Source organism: Chiloscyllium plagiosum, unplaced genomic scaffold, assembly GCF_037043375.1.
Source record: "Chiloscyllium plagiosum isolate Xiang-an unplaced genomic scaffold, Cpla_swu_hap1 HiC_scaffold_8, whole genome shotgun sequence".
Classification (NCBI taxonomy): domain Eukaryota; kingdom Metazoa; phylum Chordata; class Chondrichthyes; order Orectolobiformes; family Hemiscylliidae; genus Chiloscyllium; species Chiloscyllium plagiosum.
The window spans coordinates 85,295,003-85,321,106 of NW_028270146.1; the positions used below are offsets into that span (position 1 = coordinate 85,295,003).

Genomic DNA, 26,104 nt, shown 5'->3' on the forward strand with positions numbered 1-26,104 from the left:
GCTGCATTATGTATCTGTCTTCCACCTTCTAAAACTCTGACCAATGCTCTATCTTTGCATGCACTCAAGATACGAAATCAATTCCCTCCGCCTGCTTACTGTTAAACTTAACAATATAAACTTAACATGAATATTAAAAATCAGTATCTTTTAAACAGTTACCAGTCAATGTTTCACGTACAACTTTAGAAGTGGGATCTGCATTTGGTGAGACAATGAGCATGAGTGGCCTGGTGCCAGGGTAGGAGCTAATTCTAACACCATGTCAGCTACCTCGGCAAGTCAGTCTTACATGAGCCCTATTGGTGAGGGCTTGGTTAAGGAATTTCATATTAGGGAGGCTCGAAAAAGTGAAATGATGGGTATCTGTGCATACTGTTTGGTGCATTGGGAATCTTACCAAGAGGGTAGTTTGCGTGTGGAATGAACTTCCTGAGAAAGTGGTGGATGCAGGCACAATTACAACATTTAAGAGACACTCAGATAAGTACATTGAAAGGAAAGATTGAGAGGGTTGTGGGTCAGGAGTAGGCAGTTGGGACTAATTTAGTTTGGGATTATAAACAGCATGGACTAAAGGGTCTGTTTCTGTGCTGTATGGCTCTGACTCTATAAGTCTAAAGTCAATGCCGAGGAGCATGGAAGAGCCCATCTCCAACTTTGTACCTAGATTTTCCCAGAGCTTGGAGAGCATCCTTTACAGTGTAGAAGTGACAGACATCTCTATTATGTATGCTGCTCACATGTGGTGTGTGGTATTCAATGCCTCGGATTCCATTGCAGCACGTGTAGAACTTGCTGAATATGGTGTAAGGCCAGGCTGCTGTTGGGGATGTTCATAGTGCTGCCATTCTGGCTGTGAGGGCCAGGGTCAAAGGGTCAGTGGTTCATCCCAAGAGCATGCCTGCATGGAGCTTTAAACCTCAGAACGACCGATTTGTCCTCCCATCACAGCCATTCTGTCAGTACCTTGCCTGTGGTCAGTCAATCAATCAGTCAGCCCATCCAGAAAGCTATGACTCCAGGTTATCTTAGAAGCCAGTTTCATTGAAAGTCGTGAACCTTCCACAAACTATGCTGCAAACTCTGGGATTGCTATGAATAGGAATTACTGGAATAGGGTGAGCTACACACAGGATAGTCAATGATTAGTTTAGGAGCGATAATGTCACGCGATGAATAATCCAGGTTCTGGGGATGAGAGTTCAAATCCTACCCTGGCAGCTGGTGGCATATAAACTGACATAATAAAATCTGGAATTGAAAGCTAGTCTCAGTTTTATTGCAGGCACAGTTACTATCATCAATAGTTGTTAAAACTGCTTCACTTGTGTCTTTTTGGGGAAGAATCCTGCTTCCTGACCCCTCTGACTCCAGACACGATGCAATGTAATTGACTCTTGGTTTGGTTCTGGAATGGCCTAACAAGCCACTCTGTTCAAGACATGGGCAACAACTGCTGGCCTTGTCAGCAGTGCCCACATCCCTGGAAAACATTCATTTTAAATAGTTGAAGTTTGTATCCAATATGGAATGCTTTGATTTCCAGATTTAGTTAAGACTGTTTACGGTGTGGTGGTGTTCGTTTCTGTGCAGATCAGTGATGAAGGAAAAGTTTGGAACTTGTGGTAACTGGGAATTGAGACAAGGCAACCAGATATCACAGCTGGATGAGTTGTCTATTGATGGCCTGGCCAATAAGGTTTTGTTAGGCTGCCTGTTTCCTCTTGCATCCCTTCTGCTTTTCCCTATTTCTCACCGTCTTCTTGATCACAGCTCTAGGAGATAGTCCACACCATCAGGGTGGTAGGATTGTCCAGCATTAATCAGACCACCACACATCCAGACACATGTTGTGCTGAGCACGATGGACAAAAGAAACACTGTTAAGTCGGTGATCTGCTTTCAGACATACAGTCATAAAGTCATAGAGATGTACAGCATGGAAACAGACCCTTCAGTCCACCCGTCCATGCCGACCAGATATCCCAACCCAATCTAGTCCCACCTGCCAGCACCCAGCCCATATCCCTCTAAACCCTTCCTATTCATATACCCATCTAAATGCGTCTTAAATATTGCAATTGTACCAGCCTCCACCACACCCTCTGGCAGTTCATTCCATACACGTACCACCCTCTGCGTGAAAAAGTTGCCCCTTAGGTCTCTTTTATATCTTTCCCCTCTCACCCTAAACCTATGCCCTCTAGATCTGGACTCGCCAACCCCAGGGAAAAGACTTTGCCTATTTATCCTATCCATGTTCCTCATAATTTTGTAAACCTCTATTAGGTTACCCCTCAGACTCCGCGCTCCAGGGAAAACAGTCCCAACCTGTTCGGTCTCTCCCTGTAGCTCAGATCCTCCAACCCTGGCAACATCCTTGTAAATCTTTTCTGAACCCTTTCAAGTTTCACAACATCTTTCCGATAGGTAGGAGACCAGAATTGCATGCAATATTCCAACAGTGGCCTAACCAACGTCCTGTACAGCCGCAACATGACTTCCCAACTCCTGTACTCAATACTCTAACCAATAAAGGCAAGCATACCAAACGCCGCCTTCTCTAACCTATCTACCTGCCACTCCACTTTCAAGGAGCTATGAACCTGCACTCCAAGGTCTCTTTGTTCAGCAACACTCCCTAGGACCTTACCATTAAGTGTATAAGTCCTGCTAAGATTTGCTTTCCCAAAATGCAGCACCTCTCATTTATCTGAATTAAACTCCATCTGCCACTTCTCAACCCATTGGCCCATCTGGTGCAGATCCTGTTGTAATCTGAGGTAACCCTCTTCGCTGTCTACTACACCTCCAATTTTGATGTCATCTGCAAACTTACTAACTGTACCTCTTATACTCACATCCAAATCATTTATGTAAATGACAAAAAGTAGAGAGTCCAGCACCGATCCTTGTGGCACTCCACTGGTCACAGGCCTCCAGTCTGAAAAACAACCCTCCAGCTCCACCCTCTGTCTTCTACCTTTGAGCCAGTTCTGTATCCAAATGGCTAGTTCTCCCTGTATTCCATGAGATCTAACCTTGCTAATCAGTCTCCCATGGGGAACCTTGTCAAACGCCTTACTGAAGTCCATATAGATCACATCTACTGCTCTGCCCTCATTAATCTTCTTTGTTACTTCATCAAAAAACCTAATCAAGTTTGTGAGACATGATTTCCCACGCACAAAGCCATGTTGACTGTCCCGAATCAGTCCTTGCCTTTCCAAATACATGTACATCCTGTCCCTCAGGATTCCCTCCAACAACCTGCCCACCACCGAGGTCAGGCTCACTGGTCTATAGTTGCCTGGCTTGTCCTTACCACCCTTCTTAAACAATGGCACCACGTTTGCCAACCTCCAATCTTCCGGCACCTCACCGATGACTATCGATGATACAAATATCTCAGCAAGAGGCCCAGCAATCACTTCTCTAACTTCCCACAGAGTTCTCAGGTACACCTGATCAGGTCCTGGGGATTTACCCATCTTTAACCGTTTCAAGACATCCAGCACTTCCTCCTCGGTAATCTGGACATTTTGCAAGATGTCACCATCTATTTCCCTACAGCCTATATCTTCCATATCCTTTTCCACAGTAAATAATGATGCAAAATATTTATTTAGTATCTCCCCCATTTTCTGTGGCTCCACAGAAAGGCTGCCTTGCTGATCTCTGAGGGGCCCTATTCTCTCCCAGTTACCCTTTTGTCCTTAATATATTTGGAAAACCCCTTTGGATTCTCCTTAATTCTATTTGCCAAAGCTATCTCATGTCCCCGTTTTGCCCTCCTGATTTCCCTCTTAAGTATACTCCTTTCATTTTTTTAAATTTTATTAAACCATACACAGTTTACAAAACAGCTAACGTTAACAGCTGTATACAGAGAAACAGTAATTTTACAAGGGAGAGGAGCGGCAAAGCCAGGCCCCAAACCTTATCGTTCAACCAGTTTTCAGGAAATAAAGACAAACCTCAAATCCCGCATTCCATTGTCACAAAACAGTAACAGATACATATAAGACCGTGCAATTACATTTTTAAAAAAGTGCATAGAATACAGACTCCCTCCTCCAGCAACCCAGTAAACCGCCCGTCCCTCCCACCTTTCAGCCACTTCAAGGCAGCCCGCCCCATGCCCGTTCTGGTACCCGGTCCACCCTGACACACCTTCCGACCACTTTAGGACAGTCGTCCTGCTTCCCCAACTCCACCCCCATCCAGACGACCACAGTCAGGATGGTGTACCCAATCGCCCTTCACACTTTCCGGCCACCTCTAGGACAGCCCGCTCCAGTACTTACCCAGGGTGATAGCGCTGATGACAGTCTACTCACCTTCCAGCTCTTGGTCTGTCCCTATGTACTATCTGACTTCTGCTTTCATTATATGCATGATGCCTCCATGTCATCAGTGAATCCCCCTCATCAACCAATAACCATCCTTCAGTTTACCAAATTGGCTCAAATGCACAGGTGAACTGTTTTAGAATAACTGAGATGATGAATACTGAGCACTAATCTGCATGTCTCACTGTATCAAGTTATGGCTGGAAATCAAAGGAGTTCAATCCCCTTTTAAGTTGCTTTAAGATTGAAGGAGCAGCATTAACTGGAGCATTGAGCTCAAAATGCCAGCTTGGCATCCAGTCAGGGCTGGGAGCTGATCAAAATCATATTCTGCGTTCTTCCAGTTAAAGCTGACTGCATGTGCTAACAGCCGCACCAACTGGAAAGCAGTGCAACACCGCCCCCCCACCCTCCCCCCTCCCCCATGCACTCTGTGGCATCTAAGGTCAATGTAGCTCAGAGATAACTAGCTTTGCTCACCTGAATTTTGAGCCATTCAACTAGGCCGGTTTTGTGAAGAGTAGGTTGAGCCTCACCAAACTAATTGAATTATTTGAGAAGGTGACCAAACAGGTGGATGGAGGTAAAGCGGTTGATGTGGTGACTATGGATTTCAGTTAGGCAGTAAGTAAGGATATGGTTCACCACGGTAGGCTACTGCACAAAATACAGAAGCATGGGATTGAGGGTGCTTTAGCAGTTTGGATCAGAAATTAGTTAGCTGAAAGAAGACAAGACGATGATGGTTGAGGGGAAATATTCATCCTGGAGTTCAGTTACTAGTGATGTACCACAAGGATCTGTTTTGGGGCCACTGCTGTTTGTCAATTTTATAAATGACCTGGATGAGTAGAAGGATGGGTTAGTAAATTTGCAGATGACACTAGGGTTGGTAGAGTTGTGGATATCGCCAAAGGATGTTGCAGGTTACAGAAGGACATAAGCTACAGAGCTGGGCTTAGAGGTGGCAAATGGAGTTTCATGCAGAAAAGTGTGAGGCGATTCACTTTGGAAGGAGCAACAGGAATGCAGAGTACTGGGTTAATGGTAGCGTAAATGAACAGAGAGATCTTGGTGTCTATGTGCATAGATCCCTGAAAGTTGCCACCAAGGTTGATAGGGTTTTAAGAAGGCAGATGATGTGTAAGCTTTTATTGGTAGAGAGATTGAGTTTCGGAGCCATGAGGTCATGCTGCAGCTGTACAAAACTCTGGTGCGACCGCACTTGGAATATTGCGTACAGTTCTGGTCACCGCATTATAGGAAGGATGTGGAAGCTTAGGAAAGGGTTCAGAGGAGATTTACCAGGATGTTGCCTGGTACGGAGGAAAGGCCTTACAAGGAAAGGCTGCAGGACTTGAGGCTGTTTTCATCAGACAGGAAAGTTAAGAGGTAACTTAATTGAGACATATAAGATAAGGAGGGTTAGATAGGTTGGACAGTGAGAGCCTTTTTCCTCGGATGGCGATGACTAGCATGAGGGGACATAGCTTTAAGTTGAGGGGTGATAGATATAGATCAGATGTCAGAGATAGTTTCTTTACTTAGAGTAGTAGGGGTGTGGAGCAGCCTGCCTGCAACAGTAGTAGATTCGCCAACTTTAAGGGCATTTAAATGGTCACTGGATAGACATATGGATGAAAATGGAAAAGTGTAGGTTAGATGGGCTTCAGATTGGTTTCACAGGTTGGCGCAACATCGAAGGGCCTGTACTGTGCTGTAATGTTCCATGTTCTATAGGCTGACACTACACAGATGGATGTTCACACTTGGAGGGGAGATAATAAGCTGAGCTTGCAAATGTAGATCAATGTGAAAACCTCGTGGTGTCCAGATCAATGTTTTTCCTTTGACCAACTTAATTAAAACAAAATTCACATTTAGTTCTTACTTAATTACTATTTCATTGGCAAAATGGGTTATGGAGAGAGTGTTGGAAAAGAAGAATTAAAGTAGATGATCAGCCATAATGTATTGAGTTGCAGAGCAGGTTGGAAGGGCTGAATGGTCTACCTCTCTTTGTGGGAGTTTGTAAGCAAATTAGGTGCTGTGTGTCTGACTTTGCAGGAGGGACTACAATTAATTGAATATCAAGCACTTTGAGGTATCTTGAGTTGTGAAACATTTTATATAAATACCAATTTTTGTTTTATCGCTGAAAAACATTGTTAGCCTTGATGCTGCTGTCTGCAGAACAGTCATCTCTCTCAGCACTGTGACCGTACAAAGAGAAAATGAAGAATGTGATAGCGAAATTGAATTGAACATGTAATCCGGTTCCTTCACAGTGATTGCTTCACATAGACCAGTAGTCTTGGTGCATTACTGGCCTTGTAATGCCAGTGTGTTCTTGCAGGAGTGTCATCTTATATTCTTTAATTTAATCATTTCATTAATTGCTGGCTGCCTGTTAGAGTCTAAAAAAGTAAACAGGTCATTTTATTTGAGTACTGTTAGAAAGCGTTTTGCATTGAATACAGTGCCATTCAATAACTTCATGTCAGAAAACACTGCAATTCTTGTCGGATTTTTCTGGAAGGCATAGTCGCTAGAATTCAAATTCAAATGGATTTAAGATGCAAATCTTCCAAAGAATGTATGTTCCATAAATTAGAGAAATCTGGAGTCGTCTGCTGTACTTTTTCACAATTGCACTAAGACTTCTCTACACAGTATTAGTTCCACATGGCCAGTGAAATAGGCTCTTATTGCTGCTTCAGTTAATTAAATAAGTGAAGTAGTTGTCAAAATTGGATTAGCGTGACATAATATTATGCTTTTCTTAAAATAACTGATCCAATTTTGCCTTAAGCATATTGTTTAAAATTATTTGCAATGCAATTAAAACCAATAGATGGAAAAGTGTCAGTGGCATTTTTCATTACCTTGACTTATGACTCATCATTTCAGATAGCACTAGATCTAGTTATCAGGACTTGCTATTATATTATGTATAACCAACTCCACTGCAATGCTTGAAAGTCAATTAATTGAAATAACAATCAACAAAGTAGTTAGGTTTGAACACTTCCCTTCCTGTTCTACGAATTGGACTTGAATCCTGTCCAAAGCCTTGGGATGAAAGCCTTCTCCTTCTGATTTGTGTACATGAGATTGAATTATTGTGCTTGATGGAGGCACAAATAAACAATGCAAATCTGCCCAAAACCTGGCAGAAGTTGACTGTTTCACTCTGATAACCCAAAACAATGCTTGGAGAATAGAAGTTGTCTTAATGATGTGGGACAAAAGCATGTGGTAACAATAGATCTCGTTTTCACTGCTGCCAAGCAGTGCATCATTCCATGACCTCTACCTTCCCTCAAGACCTAGGTCTCTGAGTTACCCCTCTCATTAAACTTTGTGTCCAATGTTATCTGTTTACGGTCTTCTAAAGCACTTTTGGTTATTCTCCAACATGAAAGGTGTAAGATAAATACAAAGTTATTTTTACAAACAGGGCACTGGCAGCTCTTGGGTAAAAAGGTGGAAATGATTCTTATTTTTCGACCCTCAAGTCTACACCTTAACCAACACAAAAATGGAAGAGGGACTAGTTTATTTTCAGTTGTACAAAGCATGACAATCACAAAATTGTAGAAGATGTATATGTTACTGGGACATTGTTTTTATTATAATCGCTGGGTTTCCTTGATCCAGATGAATTAAATGTATATTGAACTGTATTTGAAATGATATGTGATAGATCAGTAGTATATTGGATTCAACTTCTTACATTGTTCCTCTCCTTTTACTCAGATGTCACATGGGATTGTTCCAACGAACGCTGCCCAATACAATTTGAATCTCTTTGCCCTGAGGATTCAGTACTTGTTAAAGGATACACCCCACCAGGCCAGTGCTGCCCAACACCAAGTGTCTGCCAGTGTAACAAAATGGCCTGCAAAGAGGAGAGCTGTCCCTTCGCTCACCAACGTGTTCTAGTTTCTGAAGCAACAGGATTACCAGGAGAGTGTTGTGATGTATACGAGTGCAGACCAGGTATTGTTTTCAAAATATTTAGCTCTTGTGCATTGTATGTTAATGCCATTAAAATGTGATAATGGTAATTTATAGAAAAGTAACAATCCATTGAAGTAAAGCAATGACACTTATTTAAGAGGACCTCATCGTATAGCATGAGCATTTAAAAGGCATCTTGGTGGGTATGTGAATAGAAAGGGAGGGTTTAGATTAGATTGGTGCTGGAAAAGCACAGCAGGTCAGGCAGCATCCAAGGAGCAGAAAAATCAATGTTTCAGGCAAAATCCCTTTATCAGGAATCCTGCTCCTCGGATGCTGCCTGACCTGCTGTGCTTTTCCAGCACCACTCTGATCTAAACTCTGGTTTCCATCATCTGCAGTCCTCCCTCTTGCCTATATGGATAGGAAGGGTTTAGAGGGATATGGGCCAAGTGCTGGCAAATGGGTTTGGATTAGGTTAGGATATCTGGTCGGCATTGACAAGTTGTACCGAAGGGTCTGTTTCCATGCTGTACATCTCTATGACTCTACCCTATTTTCCACTTGTGCTGCACTGCTGGTTTATTTAAAAATACCAAAGGAGGATAATGCCATCCAACCCTTCGAGGTTCACTGACTCACACTAACTCTTTCAACTCAGAACCTTATTGGAGCTTGAATTGCTTAGTGCTTGCCTTGGCTAATAAGTGACAGGAGATATAGGATGTCATTCGTCTTAAATTCATGTTCTTCCACCTCTGGGTATACAGATACACCCTGATACACTTAATGTTTCTAGCATTTTCAGTTTTTATTTCAGGTTCCCAGGATTTGCAATAAACTGTTTTGATTTTATCTTTGATATGTTTTATATATCCCTACTGTTCTTTAGTCGCAGTTGTCATTACAACAACATAATGGAAGATCCAAAAGCATTGGTGGAATACTGAAAACTCACTGCACCAAGTTGGCTAATTCATTAAGCCAGTTTACCGGCAATATAAGTCATTGGTGTGGATGTTGGAGTGAGTTGTCGAAAGCTGTTTTAAAATGGTAGCTCTGATTTCATCTAGAACCATGTCAGACTAGAGAAGATTCATTGTTGCTATTATTAGATCAAAGCTCAGTTGAGTGCAAAAGGATAATGTTATATTCAACACCATTTTTACATAGCCCATCTGAGTGCAGTGGCTGTCAGTTGAGCAGTGTACATTTAAAACAGATAAATAGTTGTACTGATATCCAGTGCCATTATTGTTAATGACAAAATTGCCTGCTGAGTGCATATTTAGGGAGGCATGTCATTTCAAAACAAAACAAGCATTCAGTATTTAGTTCCCACCTTACTGAGGTGTCCTTAGTAAGTTATATGACAGTAACTCAATGAAAGACTTTTGATGATGTTTATCATCTTCCAACTTTACCAAGCTGCAGTGAAGTTCAAGTATGTTTGCTGCTACTATTGTTTCCACTAGTTATTTGCAGCTAATTACCATGAAAAGGAAATTAGGTCAAATGAGCAATACAGGTTAAATCAGCATTTGTCATTTAAATGGAAAGTAACATGACAATACAAATCTCTTAACAGAATTTGTTTTGTCCACATCAAGGCTTAATTGGCATCAAAAAATGTTGATCATGTAAATCATCAAATGGGCAAAATATTAAATAAATACAGAGGACTATGCAACACTTTTTAACAATGCACTTTGATTGTGGTTACGTGGATATATTGAAATATTGTGAAATAAATGCAGAAAACACAAATCCAAACAAATGGAAAATTGAGCAGAGGTTGAACTTTCATAAGAGCATTAGAAGAGGCAAACAAAATTGGAAAGCTGCCATGCTAGAGTGGAGCTCCTGAGTCACACTGAGTGATGTTTAACACCAGGTTGACCACCACATGCAAACAGTCATCTTGCAAGACAAAAGATTGCCATCGATATAACATGGCCGTAACGACATGTAAATGCAGTGTTTCCTTATCTTTCAAATGCGCTTGAACAAGAGACACAAGTACACATTTGATAAATGACAAGTTAACATCCAATGGCATTTCTTTACATGTATGATTCTTTGCTGGGAAGGTTCTTTGGAGGTGCTTATAAACAATTATTTTCATTTGAATTGCAACAAAGAAACATGAATGTGAAAGAGAATTTCCCTCTCCCAACAATGAGCTCCAGTTCTGCATCGTAAGTGTCATTGTCAAACTTCTGTCATGGATGAACAGAAGTTCAGGACGTTGCTTGTAGTTAAAGGTCTTTATATACTTACAGCATCCATCAGAGCAGACTTTCTAGCTCTCCGTGTCCTTGTCCTCATGTTGCCTCTGCCACATCCGTGCACTCCAAGGACAAGTGTGATTTGCCTGCACCTGTTGTCCACAGATTTTCACCCTGCTCCGTTTTCAGGACGCTTTCATCTGAAGCAGGTAGTAGCGTAATAAAGCTACCCAAAAGAAGAAAACATACAAATCTGTTTCCTGATCCATGGGTGGTGAGTGTTGGCTTGATGGAACTTGAAGAATAAAAGCCTTTTGACAGGCCCAAACGTGTGAATACTTAAATGGCTTCCAACTTCTGGACAATACTTGAAATTTTGTTCTCATCTCTGTGTTTCAGCATTTATAAACTGCCGGTGGCAATTATTATTCTTTACTAGCCTCAATATCCAACTTGTTCAGAAAAGGCAGGAAACGTTTGAAAGATGGCCAAGATGGGCCACGTGTCTTCCTTTCCACAAGGCACAGCAACCCATACCCACAGAGTGAGGGGAAAGTGCTTCCTTTGACAGACATACGAGTTGGACCTCTTCCTTCCGAAGAAAGTTGCGGCAGCAGAATTTCATCAATACAGGTACCTGAATTGACCATTAAAAGGTTCTTCAGGTGTACGCTCACAGCATGCTTAATATAGTACAACATGAAAGAAGACTGTACATGCCACTCTGTCTCCTGTTCCTTCCCTTTGTCCAATGCTCATTTATACATTGTCTATCAGTAATACCTTTCAGTTTTATTAGAGGTCATACAGTCAAAACAGCATGTTTGTTCTCCTATGACGTTACCTGCACTTTTCCAGTCATTTTAGTTTTGCTTCCAGATATTCACCGTTTGCATTATTTTCCTTTGCCATTCTCCAGGTTGGGTTTGACAAAGCAGCGAATGCAAGACTGTCTTCTGTGCTAAGGTATCTATGGTTATTCTGCAGCACCGGAATAGCACATCATAGCATCCTGATTATCATAGAATCCCTCGGTTTTGAAGCAGGCTATTCGGCCCATCAAATCCACACCGACCCTCCAAAGAGCATCCACCCAGACCCATTCCCCTACTGAAACTCTGCATTCCCATGGCCAATCCACCTAACCTGCACATCCCTGAACACTATGGGCAATTTAGCTTAGCCAATCCAGCTAACCTGCACACCTTTGGACTGTGGGAGGAAACCAGAGCACCCGGAGGAAACCCACACAGAGACCGGGAGGATGTGTAAGCTCCACACAGACAGCTGGATAAGGCCGAAATAGAATCCGGTTCCTTGGTGCTGTGAGGCATCTGTGCTAACCACTGAGCCACTGTGCTGTCTGGAACAGGGGCAGATTTTTGGTAGCCTGAATCTTGACTCTGTTTGTTTAATGGTGGGATGTTGCAGTTGAAGCAACACCTGAACCTCACCATCTGTCAGAAAAGGGATTAGATGCAATTTCTGATGAAAGATCGCCAATCAGAAATGCTAACGCTGTTTCTTTCCGTGGAATACCTGCTGAGCATTTCCAGCAGTTTGTGTTTCTATTTTGGAGTTTCAGCATTCAGTGTTTTGCCCTTGAACAAGATGCTGGGTGGCTAAACCATTTGTGGACTGACTATACAAGCACTTAAAGTTCCTTTTGCATTCATTTCACCTGCTGCTCCTTGTCTCTTAATTGCCTTGCAAGACGTTCAGTTCAGGAGTAATTAGGGATGGGTAACAGAATGTGACACTCACATTCCACAAAAGAATAAAGAAAAGAAAATGCACTTGACTTTTCAAACAAGGTTAGCACAAATTCTAAACCATTTCCATCTGGTTTAAATCAACTCCAGTGCCTTTTGAAGTAGCTAAAACCAAAAATATAAGGATTTTTTAAAATAATTCATGTGCTTTACAAAAATTGACAAATTTTCTTGACTTTATTTATGTGTTACCAAGGAATTATGTGATGTTTGATACAATTTCAAGCTTGCATGCTGTGATATGATCCATCAGGGCATCCATTGGATTATAGGATATTGTGTTCTACCAGGAGGTCAACTGAACCTTTAGTCAGCATTGAATTCAGTTTTATTAGAGTGAGGCAATCTTAGTTGGATTCAGTACAGAAACATGATACCAAGTTCTCTGCATCATCTAGAAGCCAGCTTGACTTTTAGATAAAAGTCAGTTTACTGGGTTGTGTTGAAGACTTTGTGGCAAAGTCATAGTAGGGTCCCTACCTCCCAGCAAGAAGCAACAGGTTTTGAGTCCCATGCTGGGTCTTGTTGGCCATTAAACACGGCCAGGCGAAAGTGAGGCCTCATTCCTGATGAAGAGCTTTTGCCCGAAACGTCGATTTTTCCTGCTCCTTGGATGCTGCCTGACCTGCTTTTCCAGCACCACTCTAATCTAGGCTCTTGTAACATGGCTAAGCAGGTTTTTTTTGTCAGTTTGTAAAAGTGCTTTCAATATTACCAATGGCAATTAATGAGAGTAGGAGGCCTGCTCGTCAGCCATCCCACAGAGGCCAGTGTCAAACCACTGTAAGGCTTTGCTCAGAAGCATAAACCAATCCAATTGAACTCCATGGCCCAAACCTCAAATGAGGAGATGTGATGGACAATTCAGTTGATATGATAATAAAAACTCCAGCCTATAGTGCAGTATAAGCACATTAAAACTGGACAAATGGAAGCTAAAATTCTAAAAATATGAAGGTAAAGTGAATTTTTGATGTTGCTTGCAAAACTTCAGTCTCCAATTTCTCAATTGAATCGGACATAGGTTTTCTTATTCCTGCCAAGAATGGGTTAAGTCATTAATAAGGCCATACAGCATCATTTAATCCAGTTCAATTTATGGTGTAGCCTTTATAATGTACAAGAATTAAAGTTGCACCTACATTTAATTCCTCTGATTAATGAGCGAGTACACTGTTACATTGATTAGATTACTTAGTGTGGAAACAGGCCCTTCAGCCCAACAAGTCCATACCGACCCTCCGAAGAGTAACCCACCCAGACCCATTCCCCTACATTTACCCCTTCACCTAACTCTACGGGCAATTTAGCATGACCAATTCACCTAACCTGCACATCTTTGGAATGTGGGAGGAAACCGGAGCACCCGGAGTAAACACACACAGACATGGGGAGAATGTGCAAACTCCACACAGACAGTTGCCTGAGGTGGGAATTGAACCCGAGTCTCTGGCGCTATGAGGCAGCAGTGCTAACCACTGTGCCGTGTATACAGATTAAAAGTTAAGAATCTACTGATGACCATGAAACTACATCATTTTCCAAATGACGACAATGTCCTGGCTCTATAATGTCCTTCAGGGAAGGAAATCTGCCATCCTCACCTGGTCTGGCCTACATATGTCTCAACTAGCCATCAGGGTACATGAACACCACTAGCTACCAAGAGACATGATCAACTATCACTTGTGTCCATACACACGGGCAAACAAGGACACCAATTTGACTAGGACAATGTATCCATCCTAGGACATGCCAAACCAAGATATGCACGAGAATTCCTGGAGGCCTAGCACTCAACCCAGAACTCCATTAACAAACATGTAGAGTTAGACCACATATACCAACCATGAAGAAACAAAACCAGAAATAATACCACCCATCTCAACAAACCGGGATATACAAATAGCAAGCAGGACAGAACAGCAACGCTTCACCAGAAGCTCACTGATAATGTTACCTACCATGGTGACCGAACATCTGCGAACAGACTTACCAACTCAGCAAAGAAGTCAACAACCTCATATTAGACTTATGGAATCATAACTTACAGACAGGGTCCCAGACACCACTGTCACCATCTCGGGGTATATCCTGTCCCACTAGCAGAGGTGGATGCACAGAGGTGGAAAGTTGGGAAGAGGTTGCCATGGAAGTACTCAAGATTGACTGTGGATCCCATGAGGTCTCATGGCTTCAGGTTAAACAAGGGCAAGGAAACCTCCTGCTGGTTACCACATACCGTCCTCCCTCGGCTGATGAATCAGTACTCTTCCATATTAAACAGCTGGACTGAGGATAGCAAGGGCAGAGGATGCACTCCTGCAGGGGATTTCATTGCCCACAACCAAGAGTGACTTGGCAGCAGCATTACTGATAGAGCTGGTCAGATTATAAAGGACAGAGCTGCTAAACTGGGTGTGTGGCTGATGGTGAGGGAACTGAAAAGAGGGAAACACATACTTGACCTCATCCTGGGCAATCTACCACAAGCAAATGTATCTGTCCATGACAGTATCAGTAAGCGTGACCACCGCATAGTCCTTGTGGATGTGAAGTCCTGCCTTCACATTGAGAATAACCTCCATCGTGTTGTGTGGCTCTATCACCATGCTAAATGGGACAGACGTCAGTCAGATCTAGCAACTCAAGACTGGGCATCCATGACATGGTGTGAACCATCAACAGCAGCAGAACTGTACGTCAGCACAATCCGTAATCACATGGCCTGGAATTTCCTCCACTCAACCCTATTACCATCAAGCAAGGTTCAATGGAGAGTGCCAGGAGCAGCACCAAGCATGCCTGGTGAAGCTACCTGACTGGATTACTTGTGTGCCAAACAATATAAGCAGCAAATGGTAGACAGGGCTAAGCAATGCCACAATCAGCGGAGCAGACCTAAGCTCTGCAGTCCTGCCACATCCAGTCATGAATGGTGGTGGATGATTAAACAATTCACTGAAGGGGCAGGCTCCACAAATATCCCCATCCTCAATGATGGAAGAATCCTGCACATCATTGTAACTCATAAGGCTGAAGCATTTGCAGCAATCTTCAGCCAGAAATCCCGAGTAGATGATCCATTATAGCCTCCTCCAGTGGTCTTCAGCATTACAAATACCAGTCTTCAGCCAACTCGATTCACTCCATGTAATATTAAGAAATGGTTGGAGACACTGGAGAATGCAAAGGCCCTGACAATATTCCAGCGATAGCAGTGAAGACCTGTGCTCCAGAACTTGCTGCTCTCCTAGTCAAACCGTTCCATTACAGTTACAACACTGGCATTTACTCGACAATGTGAAAAATTGCCCAAGTGTGTCTTGTACACACCCATCAGGACAAATCCAATCCAGCCAATTACTGCCCCATCAGCCTACTCCTCAATCAACAGTAAAGTGATGGAATGGGTCATCAACAGTGCTATCAAGCAGTACCTGCTCAGCAATAACCTGCTCAGTGAAGCCTAGTTTGGGATCCACCAGGACCACTCAGTTCCTGACCTCATTACAGCCTTGGGTCAAACATGGACAAAAAAGTGGAATTCCCAAGGTGAGGGGAGAGTGACAGCCCTTGACATCAAGGCTGCATTCTGCCAAGTGTGACATTAAGGATTCCTAGCAAAACTTTAATCAATGGACATCGGGGTGAATTCTCCATTGGTTGAAGTCATTCCTGGCACATAAGAAGATAGTTGAGGTTAGTGGATGTCAGTCATCTCAACTCCAGGATATCTCTGAAGGAGTTCCTTAGGTGAGTGTCCTAGGCCCAGCCATCCTTAGCTGCTTCAACAATGACCTTCCCTCCATCATAAGGTCAGAACTGGGGATGGTTGCTGGTGAGTGTACCATGTTTAGCAGCATTCCCAACTCCTCAGATACTGAAATGGTCCATGGTCAAATGCAACAAGGTCTGGACAATATCCAGGTTTTGACTGACGAGCAGCAAGTAACATTGCCAGGCATTTGTGTGGCACCAATGACCATCTTCAGTAAGAGACAATCTAACCACTGCCCCTTGACATTCAATGGCCTTAACAACGCTGAATCCACCGCTATTAACATCCTTAGGGTTACCATTGACCAGAGACTCAACTGAGCTTGCTATTTAAACACAGTGGCTACAAGAGCAGGTCAGAGGCCAGGAACATTATGGTGAGTAACTCATCTCCTAACTGTCCAAAGGTTACCCATCACCTATAAGGCATGAGTCAAGAATATGATGTAATATCCCCAAGTTTCCTGCATGGGTGCAACTTCAACAACGTTCAAGAAGCTTAACACTATCCAGAACAAAGCAGCCCACTTGATTGGAACCATATTTGCAAACATCCACTCCCTTCAATAGCGGGAGTGTATACTCTCTTCAAGATACACTGCAGAAATTCACAAAATATCTTTAGACAGCACCTTCCAGATCTATGACCACTTCCATCTAGCCAAGGGCAGTAGGTACATGGGAACAAGCAACCCACAATATTGACTTGGAAAGATATTACCTTCCTTTAGTGTCTCTGGGTCAAAATCCTGGAATTCCCTCCCTAACAGCATGTGGTCTGCAGCAGTGTATGAAGGCAGCTCACCATCATCTTTTCAAGGGCAACTAGGGATGGTCAATAAATGCTGGCCCAACCAGTGAAGCTCACGTGTCATGAATGAATAAAGAAAAAAAAATCATCGTACATTTCTAGTTAACTGAGAATCACTGGAAAATGCACTGTTGATGTACTGCAGCTTCCAGTAAAACATACAAAACAGTCATGTACTTGCAAGCAAAGACATGCTTGACTTTGCAATGTGATTCACTGTTACGTAAATGGCATTACGTAAAGACACAGGATTTGTGTTGCTGTGTGCTGACAAACCTGATAACCTGCGATAGGGAATGAGCTGGATAAATGCCTGACAGAAGAGAGGCGTCGTTCAGATAAAACCATTTGCCACTCTTCATTGCAAGTGGGAGCAATGGTATAAAGTACAATTGAACAATGGGTTCATTTGCATTGTTATCGAAAACTTATAACTTACTGGAATGGTGTCATTTTCTGAAAAACTCTTGATTTAACACTTAGTGATTCCAGGATTTGGTAACATTCATGTTTGCAAGTTTTTTGTTTGGCCTGTTGTTTGTGAATCAACCCAAGGAACAAAATCTATCATCTGAACGCTGCTCACCTGGTCAAGTTGAACTCAACTTTTGCTTTTTAATTGTATCAGACAAATTAGATTCAATATTAGTACAATTTCTACATGAATAGAGAGAACAGACTTGCACTGAATTTAGACTTCAAATCTTTGAACTTACCTCAGGCAAATAGCAAAAGATGGTGAAATTGATCATTGACTCCTGATTTTTCCAAGGATTGGTGACTTCTCCATCTCTGCTGCCTTCTGGATTTGGGTAATTGAGCAGCAATTTGATTTTCAGATTTGATGTTCAGGCTCAGTAGTTTGAATATCATTTTGTTTTACATCCAAGAATGGCTTTTCTATTGTAGATGCTTATATTTGCAAGCCTGTTCAAGCATGTCCTGTTTCCAGCCTGCCACCCTTGTTCCTCTTATTAAATGCAAACTTTCTTAATTTAGGTGAAGGATGAGGTGAAACTCAAGAGCAAGCTAGCAATGCCATGAGTTGACCTGATGTTGTTGAAGAAAGAGTTTGAGACAATTTAGTCACTAAGCATTACAGAATATGGAAAAGGATACCTTGGTCCAAGCTTTTCAGTTAATAATTATCATGTAGAATATCTCTGCCAATCAAAATCCCTTTGATAATTCATCAGTAATTCTGAAGTAATGTTAGTTTTCCTTTTGAAATGGTATTCTTGTGATATGTCCTGATAAAAGCAAGACCGAAAGCTTTGCCAAAATGTATTTTCTCAGCAGCACTCAAGATTGAGGGAACGTGAAGCATTGCATAGAGTTAAATGAGTCAAAAGTGAGAAGTAGGTGATTGTAAATGAATCCTAAAAAGAGATGGGAAGTAAACTTGACTGCTATAGCTTGATTTGGGACGAGAGCCAAGTGTTCTGGAAAAATTGTGGCTGCAAAAGAGCATTGAACAAATTTGGGTTTTGAGGAAAGCTTAGTGGAAGCCTCATGCAATAGGAGATGCAAAGTTGCGGATGCTTTGAGCACTAGATCATGAGGGAACTCTTTAACTGTAGGAGAGAAAGGGCAGAATTTAGTTTATAAGACTAAAGATCAAAGTAATCAATTAAGGATATGTGATAGCAGCTCTCATTCTCTTTTCTTTTCTGTGGATATAAATGCATTGACTGGTTAAGCTTTATTAGGTCAGTCACTGTAAAAATGCTTAGGCCGTAAAATATCTTGAAATAATGTGCAAAGTTAAACAGGGTTTTTTTCTGGTCACATGCTTGAGCTGAAAAGTTCAACAGTTCAATGTTGGGAAAGGTTTTACATTTTTTGTTCCATCCGAAGGATGAAAAATAATTCCCTTTAGCATTTGGTACTGGGTTAATTGTAGCTGACAGGAAAGGGATCAGAGTTTTGATAATAAATGTCTGCTGTTCTTTTCTGACCAGTATTGAAATCTTTTGTGTTGCCCTTTTTGAGCCCACTGCAGATTAAACCCACATGAATACACTGACAGCAAGCTGACATCAAACGCCACTGGTCTGGGGAAGGTGGTTTTCACCCTGAGTAGCTCAGGCACTCATCCACAAAATGCTTTCATTGCCACGAATGCAGTGAGAAAAAAAAACTGAATAGAGCAGATTTACGTGTTCATCAAACATTTTACACAGACTTATGCAGTTCAAAAGAATCAGAAATTTTCCCTTCCTGAGAACTGCCTGGAATTTGTGTACCAAGGATTTCCAGTTAATTACCACCACGTTTTAATTTTATTTCCAAAGCTGTATAAGCCAGCACTTGAAATATTTGTAATCTTCAACTTGTACCTTGTGTATGCAGTTCATCATTGACGGTATGTAAGGAACCAGGATTTGTTGTTGTGTCTGCTCAATTTGTAAGGCTAAATAATTGCAACATGACATTTAATTTCGATAAATTCATTACTTTTATTAAAGTACTTTGCTCATGCTGTTACTATAAATCTTTTTTTCAAAGAATGCTGACTTAGAAGGTGGATGCTGGCAGTCTGAATCAAAAGGAAGTCAATTCTACTCAAATGCTATGTTGACCACATCATTGCAGATTGGCATTTGTGTGCATTATTAGTGTATAATGCACAGCAAAGAAAAAAATCCCGTTATTGCTGGAGGGCTGCAATATGGTCACAGAATTGCACCAATTTCACATTTTCCAACTAGTCCATTGATTTTCCAACCAGTCCATTGCTGAGTTAGAGTGATATACATTTTTATTTTGGCAGGACACATGTCGTAGGAGTTTAGGTGGGGAATTTTTAATGTCCCCACTTTCAAATTGCAGTGTAACTAAGAAAACAGAACTAACTTATTGGACCAGATGTGGTTGGTTCATCGATAGTAAATTTGCTTCTGCCCTTGCATTGGTGTTTAAAGATGGCTTAGATTTATTTATGATTCATAAACTGTACTTCAACAACACTTTTCGACTGTACTTCTAAATCTGAGAAAAATGCACCACAATTCAAAATAGTCGTGTCTAGATGACTTAAATGAAGTGAAATCTCAAATTCCACATCAGTATAATGTTTTGCATTGTTTACTTGTATTAGAAATCACTGAATAATAAAGTCTGTGTCAGCTGCGGCTCAGTTGGTAGATGTTTTGTGTGGTTTAAGGGACACAGCTGGATGCTAGTTCCAGGAAGACTGATTCAGGATAATGCAAAGTCAAGAATTCTCTCTTCAAGTTTGTTTGTGTAAATCCCTAGTCGTTGTATGTTATTGCTGTAGGCAATTGTACGTGACAGCCTGTGGACAACAAGGTTTAGAGTCTATTGTTACATTGTTCGAAGATAGTCATTTATGTGTTTCACTGTAACTGAACTCCACCTTCCTTGTGCTATTTAAGCCATGTGGGAAGCAGTTCCATGCCATCATTGTAATGTCTCTCCAAAGTCTTAAAGCTATTATACAACATCTCTTCCCCAAGCTTTTTCCCCTCACATTAATTAGCATTTTATGTGTTCTCGAATGAGTTACTTAGTTTACTCTCTCATGATACTTATATTCATTTCTACTATTTCTTTATGAAAAGGGTGATCTTGTTCATCTACAGGTAGTTGCTCCCAATATGAAGAAACTCATTTTGTTGTAGTACTGACCGGTTCTTCGAGTTTCTGTTTCAAGATGCAAAAGAGGTTGTCAAATCTAATTTGTTTCTCATTGATCTGTTGTCAACATGAGATATGGTCAGGTGTTCTTCTCATGTAGTGTTCAGCATTTGATTTAATGTTCAATGTTGAAGGTGTTCAAAATTGTGCTCTCACTTTGGTTAATTTGCAGATTTATCAAAAAGAAACCTGGTGGCAAGGTTGGTACCAGTGAATTTTGTTGCATTGGCTGATTTTTGATGAGGGTTGATGTTGACCATTTTGTTGATTCAAATGATGATTGTTAGTACGTTACCTTTTGTATTATTGCACTCATTTTGCTGCCTTGTTGTATTCGTGGTTGCTTAAATGTTGCTGACTTTATTATCGTGAAGATTGTTTTGAAGGATTATACTGAGAGCTATTCAAGTTTCTGCAGGTTTAAATGTAGCTTTCATTGCGAGATTTTGTTTTTCTTTACCAGTATGGTATCTTCATAGAGATGAACAAAGATACTCTTTTTCCAAGTTGGCTGAAGGATTTCCAAATGGTCTAGATGCAGAAGTGGCTTCAATCAATAGGATTCATTGCTTTTTTTTTTGCTTATTTCAAAGATGGCTGCCATAGCATTGCTCCTGCCAGATTTTGTGCATGTGATGCATTTTCCAACCAAATTTGGCACCAGACCATCAGATTCATGCTCCTTTTGTATCAGCTACTTTTCTTTTTAAAAAAAACTGCAATAAAATTTCAAAGATACTGAATACAACATATTTCTTGCCCACAGCCTAAAAATAATATTTTGTAAACTTTCTTGTTAGGATTCTAAGATACTTGATTTTAGAAAGTCAAAACTTTGATTTCTACTTTTGATCTTTTTCCAATCAGCGTTGTAATTTATTTATTGGTAAATGTTCTGTTGAATAAATAGTCAAACTGCTAATTGCCACCAGAAAGTTCACTCTGCTCCACTGATTTCAGGTTTTCCTCTCTAAGCAATCGAGGGTGTCTGGTAATTGGTCTACTTTCACAAATGCTAGATCTGGATTTATTTTCTTGGCTGCTATGGTAGGCTTTTATTGCTCTCTCACTACATTTTTTTATTTTCCCTTTTAAGCTTGTTTCCCCTGTTACTTGTTGTAAAATAGCTTGTTGACCCTTGGTGATTTCTCTGCAAAGCATTTTCTGGGCAGAGATTCTTACTTCAGCTCTGTAGCAAGCTAGTTATGAAGCTCTACTGAAAACGTTCTGGAAAATTGGTGATTTTAGTTGCTTCATAAAACTTCAAGTCTGTTTCTTGATCTTCACGATTGCCACGTTTTTCTGCCACAGCACACTCAGAGCTGCTGTCTTTAGATAAAATTTGAACCCCAAGACACCCATTGGCCTGCTCCCATGGGATTTGAAAGATTCCATAGTAGCATTATCAAAGAAAAACAGGAATTATCATCTGGTCATTATTGCATTGCTGTGTGTGTGTGCGCGCGTGTGTTCACTGCCATGTTTCCTATATCACAACAGTGACTGTACCTCAAGACATTTCATTCACTATAAACCACTTTGAAATACTCGATAGTTGTGAAAAGTGCTATATAAATGTAAGTGTCTTTTTCAGCAAAATCATTTTTAACCAATCATTAAGTTTTTATGGTGATAGAGACTTTTAAATTAGAAAAAGTTTCTTGTGATTAGACTGTTTGAACTGCTCACTTAGATGAATAAACTGCCAAGAAAAGGGTACTGCTTTTTTTAAAAATAAATGACCATGTTGAGAAAATAGTCTAAACTGTGTTACACTGTACTGGAGACCCCTGGTGGTCAAAGTTTGCATTCCAAATCAAATCCTAACATCCCAGAGTTGGTGTTTGAGGGAACATTTACAGATGTGCCTTTATTGTTGAAACATTCTTGACTTTTTCTTTCAGAAACCTCTCGGAAATGTATATACAATGGCACGGAGTACACAGACGGGGAGGTGTATCGCATGGAGGCTTGCTGGTTCTGTCGCTGTCGAGGTGGAATCTCATTATGTTCGAAAGCAGAATGTGGAGAGTTGAAGTGTGAAAACTATTACATCCCTGAGGGAGAGTGTTGTCCAGTTTGTCAAGGTAAGTTTCCACTGACAGAATGAAAATCAACATTATCAGCAGGTGAGTCCAGTTTAAATGGGGGAAAAAAGCAATAGCTCACTGTCTTTGTTGCATTCAAATTATGTATGTGATTTGAGCCATTGTCTTGCTTAAGCATTGACTTAATGACATGGCCACTGACTCTAGTTTCAGGGGATGAGCAGGTGGTGCAATTCACTGAATACTTGAGATTATTAATACACAGTCAGTGTACAACTGTGAGGGAAGCCTCCATCCTGTTTGTTTGTTGATAAAGGAACCGCATTATGTTTAGAGGGACAATGGTTTCCTGTGGGAATGTGAGAAGGTTAGACAATGGAGAGAATTAGCTGGCTCCTGTGAAACTATCGTCTGCATTTGAATCACATGGAATATATTAAATACAGCTGATGTACTCCATAGCAACGCCTCAGGCTGCCAGAATCTATATTGTGATTATGCCTCAGTTTTTAACTAGGACTAGATAATTTCTAACTGATTCCAGGAGAGAAAGGAGAAATAATGACTTAACATGAAACTTTAGTGTCTTAATATTTTCAATTGATTTAAGGTCAGTCTTTATAGCACCTACATTTCATCCATATAAATCGCAATTTATTTTTAAAAAGCCAAATGTTTCCCTCTAACTATGGTGGTATAAATATGTAGATAAATAAAATGGCTATGAGTTGCCAGCGTGAAGCTGCTATTGAGAAAGCTCTTTTAAGATGGAAAGCTTAAACGATTTTTCAACCAGACTATAATTGCACTTGATTCAGGCTTTCAAAGTTTGTGTGTTAATTGCTACTTAAGTTGGTGAACTTCTAATTTCTTTGAAAGGGCGATTTAATTCTCTGTTGTGTTATCAAGTTCACTGCACATTTATTCACTCTTTGTCTCTTTGGTGATTGAGAGTTTGTAAAAAAACAGTTACATCAAATACAATAAGCATTTTGACTTGTGCTGTAGTTCTCATTTCCAAGAATACAACAGCAATTATTGACTTTTAAAATTATTTCTGTATATTTTTGTATGTCTATGCATACTTTGATATACTTTTGAAACTGTGGAGCTTTTTTAAAACTCACTGAGAAGTACAGTCTTATTAAAGTTTGTTCTTAACTCATTTCCATTGAACAGTTCAGATTGAAGTAGCAAGGGCACCTAACTCTATAGGCATTGTCAGGTGAAGCACAATCCAAGCTTCTTGTCTTTGTGGTCTGGTTATGGGCTATATTATTGTCTTAATGCCCTGCCAGTCAATGACAATCATTAAATATACCAAATTTTGTATGCTACAATATCCTTGTAATAGTTGTACCATTCCCTTGAAGAGTGGATAATATTGAAATCGTCATGTCCCAAAAAGCTGGTATCAAATCCCTCAAGATTGATTGCTTCATCTTTTGTTTTCCTGTCATTGATTAAATTATAACCTGGTCTTTGATTTATTCTTCACTGTTGATCATGTCATTCTTCTTCACTGACTTTTGTCTATGTTTCACCTTTGTGGTTTTACACAGCTGTGCCAATGTAACAGAAAGTACTCAGGTTGGCAGCATAGATGGAGACCGAACCTCTTGAGTTGAATATGACTCTTCACATTTGACTCAAGCGATTAACTCATTTTCCCTCTTCACAGATGTGTCAGACCTGATGAATATTCCCAGAGTATTTTCAATTTACATTTCTGATTTCCACCCTCAATTTGTCTTAAAGGCAGTCCCAATATTGCATTGCCTTTCCTTCCATGTTCATAGTCAATGTGTTTCTGTCCTTTGGCCCTTTCATTTCTGTTCTATTTGCCACAGATTTGCAAAATAATCTGATAATGTGGGACTAGTTTACAACATGTACATCTGTGGAGCCCAGCTTTTCCACTTCCAACTTTTGATTCAACTCTTCTGCTTACATGGGCAGGTGAAATGTAAATTGAGATTGAGTCAGAATTAGTTGCTTTTAAATGACTCAACATTACCAAAACCAACTCCACCAAACAAGACTGAAAAGGTGCTCCAACTCTTCACCCTCCTGGATTCTGCTAAGCCTCTGTTCCCTGCTTGAACCTGAGCAGTTACAGCTCCTGGGCAGTGACGTCCACATTGAATGAATCACCTTTCTCCATCCCTCCCTTCCTTGCAATATTGCTGAACAGTTGTATTCATTTCAGACAAAGCATTTCAAGCTCTTCACTGTTCAGTCTGCAAGTGCATTCCTGAGCTTCTGCCTGTTTGTCATTTTAGTTCTCCGCACTTCCATCTTGGACTTTGCCCTTGTATTTTGCACTTTCATAATCAGCCCAATGCAATACTGAGAAACGGCACCTCATTGTTTGTTTAGGCACTTTACGGCGTTTCAGATATGACTGGGACCCTACCCTGGACCCATCTTGTTGTTTCTTTACAATTTCCTATTATGCCTTGCACCATCCTCTTTCTTGTCATTTAATCTCTCTAACCTTTCACCCTGTCTGGACCTTCCTTTTTGGTGTTTTCTCACCTCCCTGTTTTCCACACCTCTGTGAATGATTAAAACTTGTTGCAGGTTTCATTGGAACTGGAAAGCATTATCGACTTCAAAAGTTACTCTGTTTCTCTCTGCACATATGCTGCCTGACTGGCTAAGTAGTTCCAGCATGTTTTGTTTTTATTTCAAACATCCATTATATTTGAGTGCTCCCATATAGGCCTCCCAAGCTCCATCTACTGTAAAGCACAACAGTTAGAGAATTTTATCAGCCATTCAATTCCTTCATAACATGTAACTACTTATTGTCCCACTTACTGTTGGCTTTATCTCGATTGCAAGCCGGTTGGTGAATCTAGATACTAAGGTGTTTCATGATAGCAGGTTTATTTATAGAATGAAGTATTGCTGTCTGTTTTCTGCTTATTGCCCTTGTGTTCATCAGTCTCTGTTAAAGTGTTTTTAATGAACCAGTTCAGAGATGTTATGACACATCGATGGAGCAGATAGGATTTAACCTAAACCTCCTGCCCCAGAGGTAGGAATGCTACTATTGTGCCACAAGATCCCTTTATTTAAAAAAAGGAATTGAATTCAAACTTCACCATCAGTCCTGCTGGCCTCAAACAGGCCATAGTTCTACTCTTCCTAAATCTTGTGTTTTTATACAATTCACCTGAGCAATTCTCTGTCATAGTGAATTCCACATTCTTGACTCTACAGAATTCCCTGTTGGGTGTTTTGGTGACTATCTTATATTGATGACTCCTGGTCATAAGTTTCCTGCTTTCAATTTTATCCCTGTAGAAAACATTTTTTTAAATGTTGTTTTAAACTACTAAAATATACTTTATTAATAAGTCTATGTATATACAGTTACTGAAGCAGTTCTGTACAGTCTTTGCACATGAAGGGTAAACAAACACTGGAATTTGGCATTTCCTGCTGTTGCAAAAAAAAGCACCCAAAGCTTTTCTTACTC

General features: G+C 40.8%; 1 protein-coding gene across 1 annotated transcript in view; it reads left to right on the forward strand.

The window, feature by feature from the left end:
- Positions 1–26,104, forward strand: part of LOC122553776 (cysteine-rich motor neuron 1 protein) — a 240,517-nt gene that overhangs the window by 161,979 nt on the left and 52,434 nt on the right. Inside the window, exons 3-4 of the mRNA XM_087990059.1 lie at positions 8,115–8,357; positions 22,474–22,656. Of these exons, the coding sequence (XP_087846185.1) occupies positions 8,115–8,357; positions 22,474–22,656 (426 nt within the window). The remainder of the gene's footprint in view (positions 1–8,114; positions 8,358–22,473; positions 22,657–26,104) is intronic.